Genomic DNA, 23,064 nt, shown 5'->3' with positions numbered 1-23,064 from the left:
ATTATTGAAGGGAGTATCGTTTCTTCCTATGAATGTAATACCGAATTGAATGGCAATATGAAGTGGGACCATCCATTGGGAAACACTTAGCATATAATTCCAAACCACTCTGCATTTAAAAAAAAAGGTACTATTGTACCATTATGCTATAATGTGCTCAGTGAGAGTAATGCAAGGCAATGAAGAATTTTGCTGTTCTAAGTGCTGCTCTCGTAATTTGTTTTTGCTTTCACATTCCAGACATGACCACAGAGGAATCCTTACCATACTGCTGCTAGATAAGTGTGCAGAAAAGTTGTATGACAGGTGCCAAGGGATATGGCTGTTAGTCAATAACCAAAGAGTTGAGTGGTTTCATTAATATTTATATAATGTAAAAGTTAAAAGTGCATTTATATGATAAGAAAACCATCATTAGAGGTATTCACATTCTTACAAGACTTGTTTGGTGATTTATTTTACAGATTTGTAGAATTTGTGAACCAACAAATGGGATGTTTTTTAGGTTTTACTATACAACCAAGAATGCTTTCCCACCAGTGGTTTTATGATTGCTAGCAAAAAGGAATAATTGATGCAACACTGAGAGCAGGGACCTACTATAGCTGTGTGAATCTATAATACTCTGTAACCTCACATGGTCCCTGTAAAAAAAATGTAACTGTTATTTCTAAAGATTGTTACAAGTTATTGGAGAGTAAGATTGATTCTTAGCCAAAAAATAATCGATACAGCAAACTTCTAATGATTTAGACCCCCTACCACCTTTAAACCTGATCACGACTCATCATATTTACTTAAAATTGATCAGCGCTGAATAGTGAAAGAGCAAGGCACCCGCAATCAGATCATACGTTTTCAAAGGCAGGAAATAGGCACCTAGTCTTTACTGTGGTGCTATCTTTTGTTGCGGCTGTTACCATATCAGGATAATGTAAGTATTTTGCTATAAGGGTTACTTTAATGTAAGAAATTCTATTTTAAAGTTAGGTTAGTGATAGGAGTTTAGTTTAACTGTTAGGTTAAGGTTAAATTAGGTATAGTGCTTAAAGTATAAGTAAAGGCAAAACTTTTTTTTTTAAGTTTGGATAGAGTGGAGATGGATTAGAACACCTGTCAGTTTTTATTGCTGTCTGTGCCCCCGATAAGGAGTTTCCCCCTCTCTATTTTTCCTGTTTACCTTTATCATTGAAAGTGAAAGTAAAAGAAAATCCCAAATTTTAGGTTGTCCCCAGAAAACTAATAGAGGGGAAATCTTCCCACGGGGACACTACTTCTGGTGACCTGGGGGTCCCCAAGGAATTCTTTGATTTCCTCTCACTTCCTGTTTGGCTATGGTACAGGAAGTAAAGGGAAATCTCCGTGATGGGACACAGATGGCGAAAAAAATCTGAAAGGGGCTATAACCCTCCCTTACCCTATCCAAAAAAAAAAAAAATGTTTGCCTATAGTTCTACTTTAGGGGGTAGGTCAATTATTAGTGGGAAGATTAGAGGGAGGTAATTACAGAAGATATTGTTAGCTATAGAATATGTAAACCCCACTGTCCTACTCTTTCCCCCCTCCCCTGCCTGTAACCCCAACACAGACTTTAGATCAGAAGATGACTGTGTTCCAATATTGCTACATGCACAAGACAGCTCTTCAGTCCTCCAGAGAGAGACAGTGGACTTGCACGGGTTTATGGCTCCATGGGAAAAAAAGCTTTGAAACTAGACCTAGACCATGGTATTTGCACATGTTCATTGACTGATTGGGTTTCTCTGTTGAGAAATTTGTGCTGGATGGGGAGGGCAATTGGAAGCCATGAGGCTTAGACATTCTCTAAATATATTCCTTAATGAAACTCTGTCACTTTCCCATTATGATTAAAGTGATAGTCTCTTTAAAGCAGAACTAAAAACCCACTGATTTAACAGTTCCAAAAATTGTTACATTCCTGGCACGTGTCGGGAATGTTGCTGTCACATTAGTTGTGCTCTCAACCAAACTGTCAAACCATCAAATGGCAGCTTCCTTGACAAGATAGGAGTGTTTAGTTCTGCTTCAAAGCCCATTCCCTGACTCATTTGTACTCCCCTTCCCTGCACTCCTTCATCATTCTGCTGTGCCAAGAGAACAAATGTAAAATACACAGCACCTCTGAGAATAGGGGGTCACGCGGCCTCCCTGCAGTGCTCAGGCCTAGCAGCCAATCACTAGGCCCAAATGGAGGGGGTGATATCATGAACCCTGTGTAAGTTACAACACTATCAGACGCAGAGCTTACACAGTGTTAGGATTGTAGAGCTACATAGAGGGAGGGAATGTGTGGGAAAGGTGAGCATAAGTAAGTGTGTATGTTGTTTGCTTTTCAAAGGTAATCAGTCACCTTGGAAAATAGGATATGAAAGTGGCCATATTAGTTAGCTACTGGAAGTACCTAGTCATGTGTTACTCTTTCTGTCTCTCCAGGGCAGTCATGGTCAAGTACAGCAATGCTGATCACACACAGGTTTGTTTCTCAGGTGATGCATGATAATTCCGTTTTGAGGAGCTGTTGAAATCTCAAAACACCAAAAAAAAACAACTAACACTTGGGGGTCATTATATAAATGTTTTCACACAAGACCAATTAGAAAAATTATAAATAAATGTTCTGATAAATAATAAAGGTTCTGAAAATTTTGGGTGAAAACACTTATAAGTAGACCTCTTAGGGTTTGATTCATCACCAAGCTGAAATATGTAAGTTTGCATACTAATACAGGAAGTCCCGAGTTACAAACACCCAATGTAGAAATGACTTACAAACGGAGGGAGAGAACAGGAAGTGAGGAGAAATCTACCCCTAGGAGGGGAAATTCACTCCTGGAAGAGTTCTTATGCGAAAAAGTTGTTTCCACTGACGTTTTATCACCAATCCCTGTTTCCACAACAACCCAAAACTTTGAAAATCCAATTGTCACAGGGACAGAAAGTGAGGTGAAATCTTCTGAACAGGGGCACAGACAGCAAAACAAACCCTTCCCTATGCTATCCAAACTTAAAAATTATTTTTTTGGCCGGAATTACATTTAAAAAATATACCTGTTCTGACTCACATATAAATTCAACTTAAGAACAAACCTACAGAACCTATCTTGTTTGTAACCTGGGGACGGCCTGTATTGGTATATCAAGTAACACTTTACATGAGATAATGTCATGTGGTTCAAAAAATGTTTTGCGTGGTCTTAAGGGTTTTTTATGTTAAAAGTAAAGCAAAAATACATATTTTTAGTGTTGAAAAATAAAGCATTAAAAAAGTTCCAGTGCAATTAGCACTACATATTGAACATAAGATATGCTTACCATTCATTTTAGGCTTAGATTCACTTAAAATAAATGGTAAGTTTGCATGTGGTATTACTTATTTTCACACATGTTTGCATGAGAAAGATGGTTTGCATGGCAATGCTGAAACATCTTTATTGATTTAAGCCCTTGCAGTGGGTGAGCAGAGAATCTGCATCATGGTATGTAAAACGTTTGCTTATGAGCCATTGTCCAGCACCTCTGCAGTGTCATGTTAAATGCAAGATACGCTTTACAAAGGAAAAGATCCATGTACATCATTGGGGCTGTTTTTTCCAGGCTGTTGTCTACTCATCTTGGATAAGCTTTGAGGTATTGACCATCAGTGGCAAATATTTGAATTATTGCACATGAGCCTAGCAGTTGGACTATGGCGGTATCACACATATTAGCAAATTTTTTCTGGGGTTCTAGTATTCCAATTCCAGTATTTACAGTGGAATTCTTCTGTGAACTGATGTCCTTTTTTTCTTTTCATACAACATCACTTAGCGGATTAGATACTAGGCAGCACATTGCTGTTTTATTGTCTGCTATTGAAGTCTCTGTTGATGTAAATTCATACACTATATTGTCAAAAGTATTGGGGCGCCTGTCTTTCCATGCACATGAACTTTAATGGCATCCCAGTCTTAGTCTGCAGGGCTCAATATTGAGTTGGCCCACCCTTTGCAGCTATAACAGCTTCAACTGTTCTGGGAAGGCTGTCCACAAGATTTAAGAGTCTGTCTATGAGAAGGTTTGACCATTCTTCAGGAAGCGTATTTGCGAGGTCAGGCACTGATATTGGATGAGAAGGCCTGGCTCGCAGTCACTGCTCTAATTCATCCCAAAGGTGTCCTATCCGGTTAAGGTCAGGACTTTGTGCAGGCCAGTCAAGTTCCTCCACCCAAACTTGCTCACCCATGTCTTTATGGACCTTGCTTTGTGCATTGGTCAAAATCATTTGGTGGAGGGATTATGGTGTACGGTTGTTTCTCAGGGATTGGGCTTGGCCCCTTAGTTCTAGTGAAGGGAACTCTTAAGGCATCTGCATACCAAGACATTTTGGACAGTATCATGCTTGGGGATGGCCCCTTTCTGTTCCAACATGGCTGCGCACCTACGGACTAAGACTGGGATGCCATTAAAATATAGGCAGGCATCCCAATACTTTTGACAATATAGTGTAGCTAAAATGGATAGTGTGTTAGTGATTTGCTAAAACTGTAGAGTGCAAAATCTGGTGCAACTCAGTAGCGGTCAATGGACCGCGAGGGAGCGCGACTTGTCAGGCTGACAAGTCGCGCTAATGTGAATGGGCTCTAAATAAAGACAATAGTCCATCCAGTTCAACCTGTGTAGGTGTGTGTGGCCGTAATCATTTCTCATACCCCTTAATGTTCTGATCCTTGAGATGTACATCCAAGAGTCTTTTGAAAGTAGCCATACTTCCCGCAGTAACTACCTTTTGTGGCAGAGAATTCCATAGTCTTGTCTAACAGTAAAGAACCCCCTGCGTTGCCTGAGGTTAAAACACTTCTCCTCTAATCGCATTGTATGCCCTCGTGTCCTCATGCAATCCTTGCGAAAGAATATATTTTTTCTATGCTGAGATCACCGTTGAGGTATTTGTAAATTGCTATCATGTCACCTCTCAGGCGTCTCTTCTCCAGGGAGAAGAAATCAAGTGATTGTTTTAATAATAATAATATTAATAATAATAATATTAATAATAACAACAGGAACCTATTGACAGATCTTTATTTTAATGCATGTCAAATCAGTTACAATTTGCTGCAAATATGTGCTTTGTGACATTAATCAATATCTGGCACTGGCATTACCGCCAATGTTACACTTGAAAGGAGTAGTGAGAAGAATGTGTAATGTAAACTACGACTGGCAATCCTGGTTGCTACTTCTCAGCACACAGTTGGAGGTGAATCCAGATTCTTGTGTTGGACAGAATGTACCATGTAATGTCCTAAGCAATGTGCTTGTGTTTACATCTAGCAGAAACCAAGTTACCAGCACAAGATGTAATATTTATTTTTAAGGTTCCAAATTTTTTTTTTTACATTAGTAAGGTACGTCAAATTGTTGTTAGGCTTTTTGTAAAAGTAACAAAGATTGTCTTCTAAAAGCAGAACCTGCCTTATATTTAAAAAATACACAGCCTAGGAGGAGGGATGGCTGCAGAGACTCAAGTTTCCAACAAGTCACATGTCAATTGGAAAACCTGTGCTCTGCTAAACACTTAGTAGGTATGATAGGTAGTTCCTGTGTTTAAGCCTCTATAGGCAGAAGAAAAGGTAAAGCAACACAGATTGAGGTTTCCATCTCCAGGGAACACTTTAACCACTTGCGACTCAAATACTTATACAGTTTATATGTTATGGATTGCAAGTGGCTTGCCAGGGTTATGGCTGAAGCTATCAGCCATAACCCAGGTATTTTTGTTTTCAGCCAGCGATTGTCTTTCTGATGCAAGAGGTTTGAGTGGCTAATTAACCCCCCAGGTGCTCACTGGTGTTTCTTGGGCTTACCGATTTTACCAGCAAGCCTGGGAAACTATTTGACAGTACGCACAGCTGGCCATAGAGGTGAACAGAGACCAGATCATTTCTGATCACTTCTATGATCTTGGCAGACTAGAACAACATTGTTTTTTTAAAGCAAAAGATCAATTTTTTTTCATGTTTTCCTTTTAAAGGTAGATGAGAAATTTGGGGTCTTATAGATCCCAGATCTCTCCGCAAAGAGGACCTGTCATCTTTTGTTTCTTTTACAAGTTATGTTGACAATCCTTGTAATAGGAATAAAAGTGATTACATAAAATATTAAAGGGACATGGTAAAACCAAAAAATTGGAATTTGCCCCCATCCCTCCGTGCTTACGCAGAAGTAAACCCATACGTAAGTCGAGCATGCATATGTAAACGGTGTTCGCACCACACATGTTAGATATCACCGCAAACGTTAGAGCGAGAGAAATAATTCTAGTGCTAGACCTCTTCTGTAACTCTAAAAAGGTAACCTGTAAAAAATTGTAAGCACCCACTATGGAGATTTTTAAGTATTGTTAGTTCCATGAGCCGCACAGTTTTTAAAGTGTGACATCTATTTACGCAGCATAACATCATCTTTTATACTTTACAAAAAATTGGTTTACATATTGTGTGTTTTTATTGCATTGACATTCATTAAAGTGTATTTCTCCTAAAACCTTGTGTTTTAAGAACCGCTGAGCAGATACCGTGTGACATAAAAAATTGCACTGATCGCTATCGTTTGCGGGTTCTAAGTCATTTTCTAGCAAAAAAATATTGATTTTTACTTTCAAACAAAAAGTGCCAGAAAAGGTTTGGTCTTTGTGTAGGAACCATTATCTATTTGAGTGCTGTCTGCAGAATAGTAGTACAAACGTTAAACACACTGGGGCTGATTTACTAAAACTGGAGAGTGTAAATTCTGGTGCAGCTGTGTATGGTGGCCAATCAGCTTCTTACTTCAGCTTGTTCAGTTAAGCTTTTACCCCAAAAACTGGTTTCTGTGCAGAGCTGCACCAGATTTTGCACTCTCCAGTTTTAGTAAATCAACCTTACTGACTAGCTTTTTACTCTAAAGCTGAACTAAATTTACCTATTCTCTGGTGGTGATGCAGCATCTTCTTTTAGATTTTGCATCTTCGACTGCGTAACTTAGTGAAGTTTCTAAGGATTCTTGAGAACAGGAAGGTAAGAAGCTTTTATTACAGACTAATTTACTAAAGGTACTGAGAATACTTAATTTTTGTTTAAATATACAGTTCTGTTTTAACAACCTTGGGTACACAGAGGTAAAGAATAAAAAAATCTATTTCCTAAGTTTTAGATGGCACTGATTTCATCACCTCTATAAAGAAGGTATAGTTGTCTACATTGTCCTCTAAAGCAGAAAAAGTTTAGGTAGCAAACATTTTCCCATTTGGGATTCAGTTAATTCTGTTTTTATGGTTTACAGTAGTTTGCTTGTCATTATGATAGCAAAATTAAACCTTGAAAGTTGCAGTTGGCCAGCTCACAAAACAACCCATTCAGTGGCCAAGAATTGTGAAACCTAATATTCTTCTGTCTTGAAAATCATATGACAAAAAAGAATAATACTGATCGAGTAGGTCATTGATGTTTCTAATAAAGCTAGATTCCAGACATGGATTTTATTGCATAGTTGCATTGGTCCAGCTTGGACCAATGTATGTATGCACATTCCATACCTGTAGGATCCCTGTGGAAGCTGGAAATCACTGTAGTAGTTGCTGTTACTACTCTTTAACTCATTTGCGCCTAAGGGTAAAACAAATCTTAATGCCTAAGCACAATTTTGCAACTTTGACAAGTGTTAGTAAAACCATACATATCACCACTACAACTACTTTGTGAATCCAGGTGAATTATACCTTGTTTTTTTTTTCAGGACAAATTGGGTTTTCATTTGGTGATTAATGGTATTTGATGTCTCCTTTTTTTATTGTAAAAGGAAAACTGGCCCAAAATAGTAATTTAAAAAAAAAATCATTTTTTTTAAATGTAGCTGTAAATTTCTTGTTACTACCATAGCCTACCACCAAAAAACACATGTGTATGTTATTTGTTGTTTGAACCTGAAATAGAGCCCAGAAACAATAATGCGCATTTTGCTTTCTTTTACATCCTACCTAAAACACTGATACTAACTGACGCTGATACTAATTTAAAAATGTTTTATTTGTTTTTAAATTGTGTCCAAAATATATTGACCATGACCTTTGACCCTTACATGAGCCAAACAGTAACCCAGGCACTGACCTAGATCAAACATTAAGATATTCTTTCTTTATTTTATTTAATTATCTCTTATTAATAATAGTTTATTTTACTCTATTTTTTACATATACTTTTTTTTTTTCTCTCTGCAAGAAGAGAGAATGAAACAATGTATCTTTTCTCTCCATCCACAGAGAGAGAAACACAGGGGCAGCCTTCACAGTGACTGATCACTGTGATAGCCAATCAGAGCAATCAGGTGACCTGGAACCAGAGTTTCCAGCTCCCTGATCGTTAGTACAGGACCCAGAGCCCTGAGTGAGAGAGATACGCTGATATGCAGCCCCACGGAAGAAGCCCAGTCCACTGAGGCCACATATCTGCGTACTGTCAGCGTCAAGGGGTTAAAGTGTTACTAAATCCACAACAGTAAAATCAGTCTGTATGTGCAGTAAAGCATGCTAGTTATACTCACTGTGGAACCTAAGGGGTTAATCTTCTGCATTTAATCCTGTCATATCTGATCCTCCCCTTATTCCACTGTCCCCAAACCATCTCCTGAAAGAACAGAGCCTTGGGGGCAAGCTGCACATGCTCAGTTCGGTGTATTGCTAGAGAGGGTATTTTTTTCTTGGGAGAGTGCATGTGATCAGTACAGGACCAATCAGCACTGTCAGGACAGAAAGTCAGGGGTCCTGCAGCTTCGTAGGACAATCAGAGTAGAATGAAAACTCCTCCTATAAGCTTTAACCAGACACTGATAGAAGTCACAAGACTGCTCTAGCTGCTGATGAGAAAAGGTATTTTAGCATTATATTTCCATGTTCTGTGTACTGTAGGAGACCAGATATAATGAATGCAGGCTCCTGGGTTTAGTAACACTTTAAGATTCTGGGCTAAGCAGTTGCTCCACTCCTGTGGGTGTCCGCTCAGCACCGATGCCATTTACACAACACCTTGCATTTTTTCTCAATTAATGGAAGACAGTCTTTTATTGGACAAGGTGGAATGGTGGATTACAGTATGTTACACTATTTATCTTTATTATTACTACAATTATAATACTTTTTATAACCTATACATTTACAATTTCTTACCTAAAAATCCTTTATATAACTATTAACTAGTTGTGAAAACCATAAAGAAGAGCTCCAGATTAAAATTGTAATGCCAGGATCCCAGTTACATGCCATAAGCAGGACTTATTCTACAGTTACAGTCTCTTTGCACAATTTCTATATAATCTTCTTTGGACCTACCAATTAATATGTAGTCAGAGCCTACCCTAAACAATCTATTTTATTTATACTCTATTACATAGGCCCTCACGCTACATAGGTTTTCATAATTCTAAAAGATATTTTACATTTGTTACTTGTCTGGGCAGCATTACTTTTATAGAAGCAATCATCTTTAACCACTTAAGCACCAGAAGGTTTTACCCCCTTAATGACCAGGCCATTTTTTGCGATACGGCACTGCGTCACTTTAACTGACAACTGCGCGGTCCTGCGACGCTGTACCCAAATAAAATTGTTGTCCTTTTTTTTCCCCACAAATAGAGCTTTCTTTTGGTGGTATTTGATCACCTCTGCAATTTAATTTTTTTGCGCTATTAACAAAAAATGGGCGACAATTCTGAAAAAAAAAAACATTTTTTACTTTCTGCTATAAAACATTCCCAATAAAAAAAAACATTCTGCTACATATTTTTGGTAAAAAAAAAAAATCCCAACAAGTGTACATTGATTAGGTTGCGCAAAAATTATCATGTCTACAAACTAGGGGAAGGATTTATGTCATTTTACCTATTTATTTATTACCGGTACTAGTAATGGCGGCGATCAGTGATTTTTAGTGGGACTGCGACATTGCGGCGGACAGATCGGACACCTAACTGACACTTTTGAATGGACCAGTGTCATTACTACAGTAATCAGTGCTAAAAATATGCACTGTTATTGTATTAATGACACTGGCAGGGAAGGGGTTAACACCAGGGGACAATCAAATGGTTAAATGTGTGCCTAGGGGATGCTTTCTAACTGTGTGGGGGATGGGCTCACTGGATGAACACAGAGACCTGTGTTCCTAAATAGGAGGAACACAGGATTCCTGTGTTCATCAATGACAGAACAGCGGTCTGCTGTGTTTACATCGGCAGACCAATATTCTGTCTTAATGGGGACCGTTCGCGGGTGCCCCTCAGACATGGCGGCCCCCAAACCCACTGATTGCCCCCCCCCCTCTAGCCAATCGCGCACATCCACACTAACTGCTACACAAAGCGACATACATATACGTTGTTTCACGTAACAGAGCTGAGCTGCTGCAGTATAACTAAGGCGGCTGGTCGGCAAGTGTTCAACACCCTTCCTTCCATCCCTGAAATGATGGTAATGGTACTCCACCATCTGATTGATATCTATAGGGGAAACAAAGGCTGCTGACATTCTGCTTCCTTAGTCATCTTTCCCCCCATCTTATGGGTTGAAGGGACATGTAAACATGTTCCTAGTATCATATTTACAGCACTGTGGGAAGCAGTAGACCCTTGACTGTCTTCAAATGCCGATATTTTCTCTCACAGCCTGTGTTTTACAGTATAAGAAGCTAACATTAACACAAAGTCAAGTATTTATACTAGCTGTAATAAAGACCCTGTTTCCACTAAGCATTTGGAAGCCTAGCCAAAAGTGACATAATGCTTGGCACTATGATTTACATTATATTCAAGTTTTGTCTCAAATAGATTTCTATAGGAGCACATGATAAACACATGTTTTTATGCATGTTTTCTTGCATAGTAACTATTGGCTAAAAATAATTGTAAAAAAAACCTCAAACACCCTCCCCAAAAAAGGCAGAAAATGAGCCCAAACGTGGATGGGCCTAACACTGAATGTACAGTAATACAGTTATACATTATTATTAAAGTTTTTATCTGATAGATATATAAATTTCCAGTATAAAATTAGTGATATTTTTTTTTCCTGTAAAAATATAATACAATCAAGTCATTGCCATAGATGTTGGATAATAATTTTAAAATCTAATAAAGATAAAACAACATAGAATAAGGGAATGTATATAATTACATTTTAATGGAATGCAATATTTTTATGAATTGCTTAACATTCTTGAAATTCCTGAAAGCCCCCTCATCTTGCCAACCCTTGGTCTTCAGAATTCCAGGCAATCTTCTACACATAGTATAGATCATATGTCATAGCATATCATGATATATTCGCTATGATATGTTATATCCTGTAAATAGTAAGGTTCGTGATTCACATATGAGCCCAGCGTGACATCCGTCATTCTACCATTATCATATATCCATCCTGTGCTGTGGTACATTGTTTTCCATTCTGAGTTACACATTTGTTTTAACAGCCCTCTCTGCACCAGTCAGTGTACATAGACATCTGTCTCTGGGTTATTCTATTTCTGTTTCTGAGGCCAGACAGGCCTGTGAATCTCCACTCCTGCTAACAAGTGTCTAGCAAGGGAAATAACTCTCCTAATGTTAGGAACCTTTTGGCTTTGTTCAAAACACAACCTAAAAATAGGGAATAGTTGAAATTCATTGTGGCTAGATGCATATCTGTCATATTTTTGTTATATCAGAGTATTCATTTGCCAATAAATCATTTCTTTACAGAACATTGTATTTCTATTTACAGTGCATTTAGGTAAATTTATGTTTTTACACTCAAGCCAGATTATATTCTTTTAAGAATCAAATCTCCAAGAAGAAAGCTAAAAATACCTTTGGAAAACATATATGGGGCCTGCCAAAAGATTAATCATTCTGTTTAGCCAGTCTTATGACCTGGACACTACTGCCAAAATGCATAGCCAGAACCTGGACTTCTACTGCAGTTAAGAGAAGCCGTCTCCGCCAGGTGAAGACAGTAATTTTTCCTAGCGGCTATACTAGCCGCTAGCGATAATCGCATGCAAAAAATAGCAGGCTGGTTGTACCCAAGTTGATTGATTAATCATCTTGGTACCAGAGGGGTAACTAGAACCTTCAGGGCCCTGGTGCAAGAAACCATGAAGGCCCCCCCGGACCCCTGGCCGGGGCCCTTTGCTTCAAGAAACAAACAAAGATAAAATTCCCAGTTCAATTTGCCAACCAGTCTGCTTACCAACCAAATTGGCCTGTCTAACAGTTTGCGTCAATACAGGGGTTTAGTTAGCACACATTTGCAAACGCATGTGAAAGCTGCAGGGCCACGTCAAGGCTCCCTGTTACCTGCAGTCCTAACTCTAATGAATTTTAAAGAGTCTACACAGTGGGAGCACATGCAAGCTAATGGATAGATAGGGGGCAGGTGAGCCTGGAGGTGGCCCATCCCTCCTGAAAGGTAATTGGGGGCATAATGGAAGCCCAGCTGATAGTATTACAGCAAAGGCACCCAGTATGTCCACTCAACAGTACACATATACAACAAAGAAAATGGCCTCTGCCCCCACCTATAACTGGCCTTCATAGCAAAGAACACATGGAAGGGCAACGCACATGAAACAAACAAAGATAAAATTCCCAGTTCAATTTGCCAACCAGTCTGCTTACCAACCAAATTGGCCTGTCTAACAGTTTGCGTCAATACAGGGGTTTAGTTAGCACACATTTGCAAACGCATGTGAAAGCTGCAGGGCCACGTCAAGGCTCCCTGTTACCTGCAGTCCTAACTCTAATGAATTTTAAAGAGTCTCCACAGTGGGAGCACATGCAAGCTAATGGATAGATAGGGGGCAGGTGAGCCTGGAGGTGGCCCATCCCTCCTGAAAGGTAATTGGGGGCATAATGGAAGCCCAGCTGATAGTATTACAGCAAAGGCACCCAGTATGTCCACTCAACAGTACACATATTCAACAAAGAAAATGGCCTCTGCCCCCACCTATAACTGGCCTTCATAGCAAAGAACACATGGAAGGGCAACGCACATGAAACAAACAAAGATAAAATTTCCAGTTCAATTTGCCAACCAGTCTGCTTCACTTCGCTTCAAGCCTTGGGCTCTTCCCACTGATCCTGGGGCCCTTTACTCTCATTGCGGGACCCTTTCACAAGTTCTGCAGTGGGCACCCTTCCTGCCAACTTGGGGCCTCCCCACGGTGGTGGAATGCCAGGGCTCGGTCGCCAGTGTGACCTTTGCCTTTGTGACCTCTGATGTCAGTAGTTTGAATTTTCTGGTATTTTAATTCTATTATTTTTTTATCATTTTATTTTTTTACAATGTCACTGACTATGACTCTGTCCATTCAGAAAAGGAAGGAGCTGGTAAATTACATATTTACCGACCCCTTCCTGGTTCTCTATTGTGGCACATCTCCTGCAGCAGCCGGCAGGAGAGGGAAGGAAGCACAGTGGGGGGGGGGGGGGCAGCACAGTGAGGGGGGGGGGACCAGGGGAGCACACAGGGGCCTAGAGACAGAAGAACACAAGTTAACTGGATAGGAGAAGTGGTGGGGGCAGCATACAGAGGAACCAATTTCCTCCATTTTCCTCCTGCAGCTACAGGAGGAAAAAGGAGGACAGTGATTTCTCTACATGCTGCACCTGCCCCCCTCCTATCCAAGTGTACAGGGGAGCCGCACAGGCCCCCCTAGAGCATGGGGCCTTGTTGCAATTGCAACCCCTGCAACCCCTTAAGTTACTCCCCTGCTTGGTACATTCACTCTGCCCATACATGGTTCAGCAGGAACTGGCCGAGATTCGAACTGTCTATGGCAGGCCTTAAAAAAAGAGAAGAAAAACCTGCCCTAAAAAATCTATGTTTAAACTAATAAATGGCTGCCCCTGTTCATCACAACGTGAAAAAATATATTACATTTAGAACCATAGCGCAAAATGATCAAGCCTTAATATAATAGTTACAAATACACCAAATGTGCCAAAATCTAAAGTGCTACAGTGCGTGAACAAATTTAATAAATCCTCCTTACATAAATTACATAAATAGAAAAATCCTAAACATCCGATGTGCAAATAATAGTCCAAACGTAATAAAACAAGCAATTAACCAGTGGGAAATCCTCAATTAAATGAGGAACAAAAGTGCTTGCGTGCTCAGAAATAGGTTACTAAAGTGAAATGTAGCTAGTGAAGATTCCTTGATATTCCTCAAATTCAAAGTGCTTCCGTGCCAAGGTGCTGAAATTGTTGAATATTTCATGCAGTATTCAATGCTTCCCTCCCCAGCAGCAAGCACACTTACCAGATAACCTGGACCCCTTAGCCTTATAGCATGTGGGTCTAGCAGGCTGTTACTGGTAAGTCAACCCAGGTGCAATTCCTATGCGTCCTTGTCAGAGCTAAGGCCCATGTAAAGAAAGAGAATGATCCAAAAATAGTGTAATACGTTCCTTTAATTGGATTTGAACAATATGAAATACACTTACAATATTGTAGCCATCATTGGTTAATAGAATGGACAAAGTGAGGGCAGATATTGCGTGCTAGTAGTTCAAAAAGCCAGAGCTGGGACCTGCACTCGGCGTGCGTTTCAACATGCGTCCCATGGGCAATCGGAAGTGACGAACTGAGAGACTGTGAGACAGGAAATCACGTTGACGCGTTTCAACCCTCCCACAGGGCGTTCTCAAAGGATATAGCAACCTTTGAGAACGCCATGTGGCAGGGGCGAAATGCGTTGACGTGGTTTCCGGTCTCACAGTCTCTCAGTTCGTCACTTCCATTTTCAGGTAAAAGTGTTCATAATTTACTTGTTTTTCATGCATTGTGGGCATTTGGGAGGGTCTCCTGAGGTTATCTTTAAAAAAAACTTCTGATCTCAAATGCTCAAAACTGAACACCATAAACTCGGTATGTAAAAGCTGTAAAACAAACATTTTTCACTGTCGGTTTCCAGCTGGTAGTTTCCAGCATTCAGAAAAGGTTTTCAACTGCCCTGTGTACATGAGTCATTAGAGTTGTTTGGTTTCTAGTGATAGGAATAATGTCCAATAGCATGAGTACACATGGCAAGTGCCACACTTTGCTCTCCCATGCTACTGCCCCTGCAGGCCATCAATGGCTATAGCAGCCAGTCACATACCAAACTTCATTTTTCTAGATAAAGTAGAATAAATGGTAAAATTTGCTGTTATTGTGGTGTTATTTGCTGATATTTTTTTCTTGCCCACTGTCATAATATGAGCTCCTATTTTTTTTATAGTTGTACCCATTGCCAGGTAATTTACTGGCCCACTTAAGTAGCATAAACTGTGAAGCCCAAATATACCAGGTGAAGCAGAATACTCATCTGAAGTCCTAGGGAGTTGGTGGGAATTATAGGCTTTAGTGTTCTCATCTGTGTGATAGACAGCAAGTATTTTTATCTAGTTCATGTCAGAAAACAAATGTAAATAAGTTGGCATCATCACATGTATTGGTTGAGTTAACTAAGAGTACAAAATATAGCCTCAAGTATTATCCCTCTATGGTTACAGCCGTCAGTCAACAAAATATAAACGAAAAGAATGGTGCTAACCAAAAAGACCTGCGCAAAGGATATTATTTGACACCAGGGACTTCTCATTCAATTAGTGAAATAAATTGTAAATTAATTATAAATAAATTAATTAAACTTCCGGGAATTGCTTCCACAGTGCGAGCTGCAATCTGAACGTAAAAACGTGAATAATGAATAGCAAAAAGTGAAAACTGCGCTCAGCATTAAAGTGCTATAGGTGCATTAATAAAAAGTGCTATAGGTGCATCAGTGCATTAGTGATTGTTCACAATCAGTAAATATGCAAATACAATGATATATAAATAAATAAATATATTGACATTGGTTGGGCTAGAAAAGTCCTTAAAGTGCTCTGTGCAACTGTGCAAATCTAAATCTTCAGCAATCTTGGATTAGATGGGAACCTCCACCACAAACACCTCCACCCAGTGGTCAGATGATATACTCCTTACCAGAATGCGATGACCCCTTAATTACAGGGGGTCAAACCCGGCATATCATTCCACATTGGCTCAAGGTTATCCTCATCACTGTTATCACCTCAAATGCTTTGACAAGGTTCCGGATCTTAACTACTTCAATACCAGGCTATTTCCTCCCAAAGGCCAATTTTCAGCTTTCAGCGCTGTCACACTTTGAAAGCTAATTGTTCATTGGTGCAATTTTTTTGAGACAGACAAAGCTTTCTTTTGGTGGCATATAACCATTCCTTTCCATTCTTTTTATTTTTTTCATAAACAAGCTGGAATAAAGCGAAGATCAGTTTGAGCTGAAAGGGACAACCTGGAACATTGCTAAACTTGTTGCTGATAATGTCTGATTCCTTTTGCTATTCAACAAAATATAAAACATACTTAGGGGATGATTTATTCAAGAAGAAGATTGTTGCCCAGGAAAGCTCTGCTCACTATGATTTCTCAAACATGTGAAGGAAAAAATTGGAATTTTCACTACACATGATTGGGTGATTTAAGAACTGTTTTAGTAATAAAATGGGAGCAGCGCCAAAATTAAATACATATATAAAAAATATGCAAATATACAAATATACAAAAAACAGTATAGACAAAAGTCCCAAAGTCTTAGATGGAGTTGATGGAGGAGAGGGAGGAAACCAGTCAGTCCAGATCATCCAATCACCAGTGTGTAGTGGGGAAAGCATATGATCACCCAAAAGTGACAGTCAAATCTGCTTACCAGAGAGTTTGACCCTCCTGTTACAGAGCGGTCAAAAAGTGCCAGAGCATTCCAGAAGAACTTGACATAAAGGATCCCTCAGAGTTCCTTCAGTCTGTGATGACACCCAAACGCTCCACTCACAGGACAATGCAGAAGGACAACACCAGCCTGAACCACTTAGAAAGCTCCAACCAGAAAAGTAATACCTCAGGAGGACAAAAGCAGGCCAATGGTGTAGTACGTAAAAACAAGCAACTTTATTAAAAAAAAGTAATGCACTTACATGGATGTAGATTCAAACAACATGTGAATAAAAACCGCGGTATAAATAGAGCGTGCTGCACATCAGAGTGCCCAGTCCGCCTTACGCGTATCGTCACTGTATTAGTACTTCCTTTAGTAAAACCACCCTATAAAATGCACAACTTCAAGTATAGCTTAAGGCAAAAGTTTTTTTTAGGTTTAGATAGAGTGGAGAGGGATTGGAAGATCTGTCAGGTTTTTATGGCCGAGTGTACCCCATTAGGGACATTTACCCTCACTTTTTCTTGTTTATCATTATCACTGAGAGTGAAGGTGAAAAAAAAAAAATCCCACATTTTAGGTTGTCCTCAAAACAGTAATAGTTGTGGCATTTTTATTCTAATAGGGACACTAGTTCTGACCCTAGTATCAAGGGATTTCCTCCCACTTCCTAATTTGGCTGTGTGTGAGAATGCAAAGGAAAATCTCCCCAATGGGACACAGATGGCAAAAAAAAAAAAAAAAACTTGATACGGGTTTTACCCCTTATTCTATCCAAAATGAAAAAAAAAAAAACTCTTGTTTTTAGTTCTACAGTACTTCTGAGTCTATACAGATAAGATATATCACATTCTTAATGGAAATGTTTAGTAATTTTGTATATATTGTCTTTCTTTATTAATATTATTATGGTCAGAACTAAAAAAAATAAAATAAAATATGTTTTTTCTTTGTCAGATAAAAAGGAACTACTGCATATAAATATTTTTCATGTCTAGTTTGCAGTTAGACCTCAAGACTCCCTTTTGCATATTTTTCAGATTATCCTTGTCTGGTTTGCTGAAAAATGTGGGTTGTTTTACATAACTCAATAGCTCAAGCTCCAAGTTATACACACAAACTTATCCCCCTCCTCTACCAGATGACTCTCTTATAAACAGTAGGGAAGTGGTAGTTCTATTTAGAGACCTTGGGGACTCCTGGGGTGAAAGGACCTGATGACAGGAGCACAGCAGAAAGCAGAACAGACCCAATATTCTGAGTGCAGTGTGGACACATAGGGAAGCAGGTGCAAGAACAGAACCAATAATACTGCATAATGTGTTGCCAGCTGGTGCTTATGAGCTCTTGCCGATATTTTTCAGGTCTGCTAAAAGTGCAGAAAGACTTGTATGGCAGGATAGCTTCAGGTACACATGGTGTGGGATAACCTACCTGGACACAGATGGGAACAGTCAGGAACAAAGTGTTTGCAAAATTACAGTAGACAGACAGAGAGAAACAGACAGACACACACAGTTGCAACAGGATACACATATAAACAGATCAGAACAGAAGTTAGTGCCAATACAGATAAATAAACAGGAACAAAAACTGAAGACAGGTTGAATCAGAAGATACTGTATGACAGAAGGGCCTAGCTCAAAACATAGAACAAACAGTGAATGAAGTGCAAGAATCAGTTCCGACTAACCCAGGTGGATGCCCCACCGCTGGATGATGTTGGGCGAGTCCCTAAATAGCTACAAACACAAAATAGGTGAGATACTGGTGTAAAAGGGCAGAAACACCAACATGAAAGAGACACCAGATTCAAGTCATGCCACACCCACAAAATGCTTTATATGAAGCTTCAATCAGAGTGACAGTGTCTAAAAACATCAGCTCCTGTTGTGTTCTCTTATGGCACTTTTCCACTGCAAGTACCGGCTCGGCTCCACTCGGCCCTGCTTGGCCCGGTTTGGTTTTCCACTGCATGGTACCGCATGGTACAGTGTTGGAACGGTTCGGTACGGTTTGGTATGGTTTGCTTTTCCACTAAAGTAGTACTAAAATTAAGTGGGTGGGATAACAACGATTCTCTGACCAATCAGTGGCTAGTAGTGACAAACAGTCAGCTGCATGCAAAGGATTGTGGGATATGGTACCGGTATGGTACCTCTTGGAACCAAAATCGAGGTGGTACTGTTTTAGCGAGCCGTACCGTTCGGTTCCATGTAGTGGAAAAGCGCCGCCGTACCGTACCGAACCGTTCCTACACCGTACCATGCGGTACAAGCAGTGGAAAAGCACAAAAGCGAGCCGAACCGTTCGGTTCCATGCAGTGGAAAAGCGCCATTAGAAAAGCCATAATTCTCAGTGAATATGCCATAATTACACCCTGTATTAAATGTTTATTCAATGAACATTCAGTTCCAAAAAAACCTGTACAATTAAAGCTAAAAAGGGCACAAAACGGTAAAGTTTTCTCTAGAATAAGAAGAAAGGGGGTACTTCATGAACCCCATTTCTTTATGGGATGGTGGCAAGTGCATTAAAGGACCAAAATTAAAAAAAAAAAAAAAAAAAGGGGTTTTTTATTATATCATTTAAAGTATAAGCTGGCTAGAAAGCTTCTGAGAATTGAACTTTTGACCTAGGTCATTTGGGTTTTGAGCTTCCCGCCTATTCCTTCAGTGTGTATCCAGGCAGTTTGAATCAATAGGGGTCCTTCCCGCCTTTTCCTTAGCTATCACTGGGCAGTTTAGCGCGGGGAGGGTCATTTCCCGCTCAATTAGCCCGCTCTTTGGACAGAAATCCAGTTTTTTCTGGTTCTAGTAGGACTATTTATACAGGTGGCCGCGGGGCTCCGGGTCACTTTCCTACCTCAGGACGTTCTGTCAAGATCCCCCTCCCTCCCTCCCCTTTTGGTTGTCGCGGCCACGCTAATAATTAATTGGCTATAGCGATCGCCCTAGCGGAGTGCTAGGGTGGATGAAATTTAATTTTTAAAGTTTTTATGTGGATAATGGCTGTAAAGTTTAAGTCAGGTGGTCAACCCGAGCCGTATGGCTGGGTTGATATTTTATGTGATACGAAGTTTTTAATGTCAAAAAGTCTGAAGTTTTATTTATTGTAATTCAAGCCATTAATTAAAGCAGCCGCGGCCTTTATCTCAAAACAATGCCTAGCGTTTTTATTTATTTATTTATATTTATTATGTTAGCTAAGTTATTTATGTAAGGTAAATCTTGCCTGCCATTCCCATAATTTATTCTGAAGCTGTCTCAGAATCAACCTTTATTCATAAGACAGTTGCAGGATAAGGCTGTTAAGGCTACTTACCTTTAGTATGGATCAGTGTTCCAGAATTAGTATGACAACCACATAAGAAGACCTTAGCTCACATAAGTGTTTTTGGCAGTCAAACATTATACAGTGGTTGCATATAGGGTAAAGCCCAACTCTGGCTTTTTATTAAAAATACAGAGCTCAGCCATGGTTGAAAAAAAAGCATCTTTGAATGCAATCTTCCAATCCTCTGTGGTGCTGCTTCCCATAGTAATTTCTTTCTACCATAAGACCTCAGTCTTCCAGGTTGAGTGACGCCCAGCGCCATTAAAGTGGTATTAAAGCCAAAAACAAAAATGTAATATACTGCAGCTTACCAGTGGTTCAGTGTGGTAGCTTACCTAATATCACCAGAGCAAATGCAGTGTCACTTTTGGTTGATTTTTGTGAAACACAAGATACAATGTCCGGTACATAATCAGTCTATATATTGAAAAGTCTCACACGAGTTACCCATATATTGGAGGAGCAGCAGAATGTGTTTTGTGGTGAAATTCTAAGTATACCAATGCTGTGTAGAAAAAATAGCTTATTAAAATGACAACTTGTGTAGAAATTTTTTTAAATTTTTTTCCCCCATTTTCAAAAAATTTATGGCACAAAAATGAAATCTTCAAAAGACTCATCATGCCAAAATATGGTAATTGTGTGTGTGTTTTTACAGTACTTTAACAGTCCTGTCATTCCAGGGTCTCCAAAAATGTGATTAATAGTCAGGAAATTAAATGTGTAATTTATGCCTCTAGAATGCCCGAAGGTGCCCCTGGGATTTTGGGCATCTCTATGTGGCTAGGTTGTGAAAAAGTCCTACACGTGGTATCACCATACTAGCGAAGAGTAGTAGAATGTGTTTTGAATTGTAATTTTAAGTATGCTTATGCTGTGTTTTAGAAATGTGTTATTAGTTGACAACTTTGTGTAAAAAAGGTATTTTCATTTTCTTCCTTGCATTTTCCAAAAACTGGCATTTTCAAAAGATTTGCCATGCCCTTAAAAAATACCTTGCTGTGTTTGCTCTTCAAAATGTGGTAATTTTATGGATGTTTCCTGTGTCCTGCCACTTCAGGGATTCAAGAAATATGGTACGTAGTCAGGAAACTAGACGTTAAGTTTTTGCTTCTTAAAAGCCCAAAGGTGCTCCTTGGACTTTGGGCCCATCTATGCATCTAGGCTGTGAAAAAGTCTCACACATATGGTATTTTCCATACTTAGGAGGAGTAGCAGAATGTGATTTGGGGTGCAATTGTACACATGCCCATGCTTTGTGAGAAATAACTTGTTAAAATGACAAATTTGTGATAAAAATATTAACATTTTTAGTTTCCAAAAAATTGTTACAAAATTTACAGCTTCAAAAAATTCACCATACCTCTCACTAAATACTTTGAGCTGTCTACTTTCCAAAAATGGTCACTTGTACTGTCTTTGCATTATAGGGTCTCAAGAAATGAGATAAGCAGTACATCAGGATTGTTAAATTTTCAAATATACTGTATATACCATGGCATATAGACTCTATAACTTTCCCACACACTAAATAATATACACTGATTTGTCTTTTTCACTAAAGAAATGTAGTAGAATACATTTTGGCGCAAATTTATAAATAACGATTATTTATTTATTTGCAAAGTTTTATAGCAGAAATTAAAACAAATTGTTTTTTTTTGTTTTTTTTTTTTTTTCAAAATGTTTGGTCTTTTTTAATTCATAAAGTTAAAAATAGTGGTGATTGAATACAACCAATGGAAAGCTCTAGCTGTCTAAAAAAATTATACAAAATTAATTTGGGAGCAGTGTTGCCTGACTGAGTAATTGTTATTCAAAATGTGACAGCGCTGAAAACTAAAAAATGGCCAGGACTGGAAGGGAGTGTCACAGTCCAGTTTTCAAGTGGTTAATACAACATATTAAAAATGTTCTTCTTCATATAAAGTCTTCTAAACGTTACTGCTAATGATTCACCTTGATTCAGAAGACTCTACAAAGACCAACTTTGAAAGAGGATATTGCCTTTTTTGTAAGAAATATATATTTAAAGTAGCCTGCCTACTCATACAGCAATGAAGGAACAAGTAGGGAAGTCATGTTCCTTAAAGTGGAGCTCCACCCAAATAGGGAAGCTCTGCTTGTTCGCATCTCCCCCATCCACTGCCACATTTGGCACTTTTTGGGGGGAGGGGGATGCAGGTACCTGATTTTGACAGGTACCCACTCCTACTTCTGGGTAAGATTGCCGCACGGTGATCTAGGACATTTCTGGTCCCTCCTTCTTCCCCCTGCTGCCTTCTGAGACACACACAGGTCCTAGAAGACAGGGGGACCATTCAGAAAGCACAGCGCAACTCACTCATGCGCAGTAGGAAACAGGCTGTGAAACTGTAAGGCTTCACTTCCTGTTTCCCTTACTACAGATGCCGGTGTCTGCACCCAAAGCTGATTTACGAATCAGCTAGGGGTGCCAATATTGCGGGATCCCTGGACAGGTAAGTGTCTCTATATTAAAGGTCCGCAGCTACAGTATTTTTTTTTTTTTTTTTACAGACAGGAACTCTTCTTTAAGCATAGCATCAAGAGGATGTTTGCCAGAAAGTCTGATTATAGATTACATTTTACATGTTGCCTTAAAAGCATAAAACTAAAGTAGATGAAAAAGAAAAAGGGAAACATATGTGTTGACAACCGTGCTGAAATCATTGTATTTTTACAGCTGCAGTTTTACTTGCAACTTTTCCCTATATTGTGTTTAAAAGCAAGTAATATGTTTAGTCGTTCATTGTTTCCAAACCGTGAAGGGCTTTATGGCTGACTGAGTGCTATACTACAATATGGCAGTGCTCCAAATGGGACTATTTAGTTAACAAAACAACACAAGGCACAAAATATGATGTGTGTGTGTATAAAAGAGAGACAGATTTACACCATTCAATATTTCCAGGAAC

The 23,064-nt window shown here is 39.2% G+C and overlaps 1 protein-coding gene across 3 annotated transcripts in view; it reads left to right on the top strand.

Moving 5' to 3' along the window:
- FILIP1 (filamin A interacting protein 1) overlaps nt 1–23,064 on the top strand; it is a 233,184-nt gene that overhangs the window by 14,060 nt on the left and 196,060 nt on the right. For 2 of the 3 annotated variants that reach the window (XM_082249668.1, XM_082249665.1), the window contains exon 2: nt 2,455–2,494. The exons of the other annotated variant lie outside the window; for it this stretch is intronic. In XM_082249668.1, coding sequence (XP_082105794.1) covers nt 2,462–2,494 — 33 coding nt within the window. In that variant the 5' untranslated portion in view covers nt 2,455–2,461. The remainder of the gene's footprint in view (nt 1–2,454; nt 2,495–23,064) is intronic. 3 annotated transcript variants of the gene reach the window in all.

The sequence above is a fragment of the Pelophylax lessonae genome, assembly GCF_965119305.1.
Source record: "Pelophylax lessonae genome assembly, chromosome: 3".
NCBI lineage: Eukaryota > Metazoa > Chordata > Amphibia > Anura > Ranidae > Pelophylax > Pelophylax lessonae.
This window is presented reverse-complemented; position numbering and strand designations above follow the sequence as displayed.